General features: G+C 35.8%; 1 protein-coding gene across 1 annotated transcript; it reads right to left on the reverse strand.

The window, feature by feature from the left end:
• Positions 1–1,978: 1,978 nt before the first annotated feature.
• On the reverse strand, positions 1,979–3,332 carry LOC110444638. The gene is made up of 3 exons (XM_021489003.1): positions 3,131–3,332; positions 2,877–2,952; positions 1,979–2,563 (listed from the first exon to the last, which is right to left on the reverse strand). The coding sequence occupies exons 1-3, from the start codon at positions 3,257–3,259 to the stop codon at positions 2,103–2,105; spliced, it is 666 nt and encodes a 221-aa protein (XP_021344678.1). The 5' UTR covers positions 3,260–3,332; the 3' UTR covers positions 1,979–2,102.
• Between the last annotated feature and the right edge of the window lie 706 nt (positions 3,333–4,038).

Raw genomic sequence — 4,038 nt, forward strand, 5'->3', positions numbered from 1 at the left:
AAATAGACCATAAATACCATACAAAAACAGTTCAATGCTTAAATGAATCTATTCATGTTGAGAGCGTGCAGCACGCGAAATTTGTACAGCTTGATACCTTTATACAAATTTGCTACAGTAATGCATTATATCTCCAAATGGTACATTATAGGGTGTGTGATGGTTTGTATTGCCCGTCGAGACGCTATAAAACACGTGCATTTCCTGTCCTGACGTAATAAAACACGTGCATTCGCTATTCGGTAAAATCATATACATGTACTGTACCTAAGACCGTCGAACTTATGTTTAACCGTAGTCTCCACTAAGGCGATGTAAATAGTCCTCAACTACAAAAATGTAGACAATTATGTGCACCTGAATCTAGCTACATTTTTTTACAAATAACTTCAGCCTTTGTTATTAATTATTTAAGTCTGGGCTATCCTCTTCTATGCCTCTTGATCACGTTCACTTCCTTTTTGACCAAACCTGTCATTTCCTCAACATATTCAGCTCCCCGTCTACAGCTATGCAGTCATTTTTAATGTATGTGTCTATTTTGTATTCAGAAGTACACGACCTATAGTTATGTTGGCAGACTTTAAAAATTGGGTATATATTACAATAAATTAATTATTAAAACAATCTACACAGGCTCATCACATGTGTCTCTGCTGTTAACGTATCGCTTTGTATTGTATGTACACAGAAGTTTGTTTAGTCGTGCGGTATTAACGGTCAGACGAGAAAAGATCATTCTCAGCCGTTTTAGAAACAAGGTTGCGGAGGAAGAGAGGAAATAGAGCTTCGGATTTCCTGTTTTCCATATGCTAAAAATCGAAACAATCACAATTTGAGATAGAAAACCTTCATTGCATAACAATGTTTGACAGAATGTCTAAATAAATGCAAAACGTGGTCGGACTAAGTATAAACATGGGTCCGACAATCCGACATGTATTTTATATAAACATGGGGCATGCCATCTATGGCGCCTCTAACACATACATGTACACGATACGGAGATTTGACATTTTGATTACAGGGCGCGGTGATAGCTGAAGAATATAATCTCTCGTTGTAGAAACACAGTCTATTCTGTATGTATCACACTGAATCACATCCCGGTAATCTAACTCTACATTATGATGGAGATCGACTATAACTCAGAGGTTCTTGTTGTAATTCTCTAAAGACAAATTATCTATAAAATTACATTTGTACTTGTAGAATCTTAGATCAAAAACACTTGTTTAAGTATTCAAGTTGGTTGTCCGTAGAGTAAACCTTTCATGATAGAAAAAATATGTTAAGATTTTTTTTGTCAATATGTAGACAATTGTACCGACTTACTTGTCGATATGTAGACAGACGTTCAATCTGTACCGTCTTATCTGTCAATACAGTATGTAGAGAGGTGTACCGTCTTACTTGTCAATATGTAAACAGATGTACAACACCGTCTTACCTAACAATAATAAGACAGATGTGCCGTCTTACTTGTCACTTTGTAGACAGATGTACAATATATACCGCCTAACCATACAATATGTAGACAGATGTACAATATGTACCGTCTAACCATACAATATGAATACAGGTGTACCGTCTAACTTGTCAATTGTAGACAGATGTACAAAATATACCGTCTTACTTATCAATATGAAGAGACTGTAAATATTTATAGATTTATTATCTCAAATGTTGCGGGGAAAATATTTGCATGTAATTGTTTGTGATGGTTCGATTTGAACTGCCCTTTGCTCTGGTTGTCATCAAAGTTCCTGTTGTGCTCGCAGAACATATATGAAATGCATTACGCATATAACGTAAAATATAACTTTGCAGTATACATATCTGTTCCTTTATTAATATGTCTCAGACGTGCACATAGCACGTACGAAATGTCTTACGCGTACGTAAATCTTGTACAAATTGTCTCAGGAGTAGGTCTAACAGGTACAAAACAACAAAGAACAATCGATTATCCATCATTTCATAACGATTTTAATGATAACAAAATAAAAAATACGTAAATAAATAAATTCGTTAAATCAACTTTCAAAACATCCCAATATTCCTCTCTTCCGTCATAGATTCTATCACGTGGTGCATCGAGTTTACACATTCTGTTGGCGTAGTCCCTCGTCTCGCTTCTTATTAGCCTGTATACGCGCGCGCAACATGACTAGATCAAGCATCATTTCCTCGTAGCAGCGGTTCATTCGGCGGAACACACGTGCCATCCTGTGCTTAAATCTGACCAATATGCATGGCTGTTTGTTCAAGTTCACCCACTCACCGTTAACCAATATGATGGAGGGTCTGCACTGTGGTCTCGAATAACCAGCGGAGGGGCTGCTTGTTGGTTCCTTGGACGGAACTCCAATGAACGTTACCAAACTCTTCTCCGTAGCTGTCTCGACATTTTTCTCCTGTGTAATTTTATCAACAACACTGATCAGGACATCTTCGTTATATATTGTGTCGGAGGACACAAACTGGTCTAGCGCCATGTCGGGTTCTACCCAGGCATCTTTTGGTTTTAGGTCAGTCGTAAAAGGAGTATTACATGTAGTATCTGTCAAAGATAAATGTTTTAAAAACAATTAGAATGTAATCCGTAACATAGATATAGATAGAACTGATATACAAATATCATTTTAAATATTGTCAATAATGTGCATGTACAAATGTATATACAAGTGTACAATAACATGAAAAGCCTGTGCAATTTAGAAATGATATGTAAATTATAAAGAATTTACTTAACGTTCTATGATTTTTTTTTCTACCCGTTATGAGAAAAATGAAGGAGTATTGATCAGTAGATATTAAACATTAAAGACAACATTTGGGAATGCCCTTACAGTATAGTTCCCTATGTGACTTACCCTTGCTTTGGTCACCCTGCTCGTCGTGACTTGTGTGACGATGAAGATCTAGGACATCTCCGTATGATTGTCCCGTCTGAAATAAAATGTATTTTTACAGTATTTGGTAGCATTTTTATTTCAAAATTTTAATCAATTGTCCCCTTGGATCGCGGTGACAATAACACCAACACAAAATCGTCCTCAAATAAAAATACATCCTATTGTCAAACTTTATTATGTATCGATTGGGCAATATATATAATGTAACTCACCTGATCTCTTAATACATGTATTCTAGTGACACCAGGCTTCTTCGTCTTATTTTCCCAGTCTGCTGTGATACCGGCTTCCTGCGTGACGTCAGTGTCATTGTGATCTAAACAACTGTTCGATTTAGACATGATTCAGGCAAATTTTAGTACTAGATTATATGTCTATGTCTATTTGTGTTATTCCCGCTCACAACAACAAACAACAATCAAACGTCACGTGATTAGCAACGTCACGTGGCTAGCAGCGTCAATTGATAATAACATCACGTGATAAGAACAATACCAAATATCGACGTCATAAAATATGCAACGTGTTATTGTTCTTGTAGACAAATGCGCCGATTAAATTATAGTGGTTTAACATGGGTATTATATAATTACTGATACATAGATGTAATCTGACAATATACAAAAAAAATATGTACAGAATTCACAATGCTTTGACAATCAGCTCGTAATATTAATATTCATAATCATAATTGTAATTTTGCTATTTTTTCTTTAAAACAATGTCTTTGCGGTTGATTTTTTCATTGATAATCTTTTTCATACTGACATTGTTAAGTTGTCACTAAAACCGGTGGGCGGTTGTTCCACATGGCAACAGTTCTATGCGTGAACAAACGTTTTCTTATATTTAACCGTAAATACTCATTATATATTTTAAAGTTATGACGTCGTTTGTATATCAGCTCTCTTTCTCAGGCACAGTCCCCGTAAAACTTATGTCAATCATTAAAATGTTATTTACCTGTTCTGTTACCTGGGAGCCAAACTCATTCTTGACAGTCTAACGGTCACTGTAATTCTGCGTAACACGCATTGTAAAACTGAATAGAATCTAAAGGGCTATGGCGGAAATTTGCCCATATTTCCCTAAGTCGGCATTTATGAAAACGGAAAAAAAT

This window comes from Mizuhopecten yessoensis, unplaced genomic scaffold (genome assembly GCF_002113885.1).
Source record: "Mizuhopecten yessoensis strain PY_sf001 unplaced genomic scaffold, ASM211388v2 hete_36155338, whole genome shotgun sequence".
Lineage (NCBI taxonomy): Eukaryota > Metazoa > Mollusca > Bivalvia > Pectinida > Pectinidae > Mizuhopecten > Mizuhopecten yessoensis.

What these genes read in the sequence shown, in the direction of transcription:
- LOC110444638 (XM_021489003.1), bottom strand. Translation starts at nt 3,259, where the DNA reads ATGTCTAAATCGAACAGTTGTTTAGATCACAATGACACTGACGTCACG. An exon ending in TACATGTATTAAGAGATCAG is followed by an intron (nt 2,953 to 3,130) that starts GTGAGTTACATT and finishes ATTTTATTTCAG; the next exon opens with ACGGGACAATCATACGGAGA. An exon ending in GCAGGGTGACCAAAGCAAGG is followed by an intron (nt 2,564 to 2,876) that starts GTAAGTCACATA and finishes TATCTTTGACAG; the next exon opens with ATACTACATGTAATACTCCT.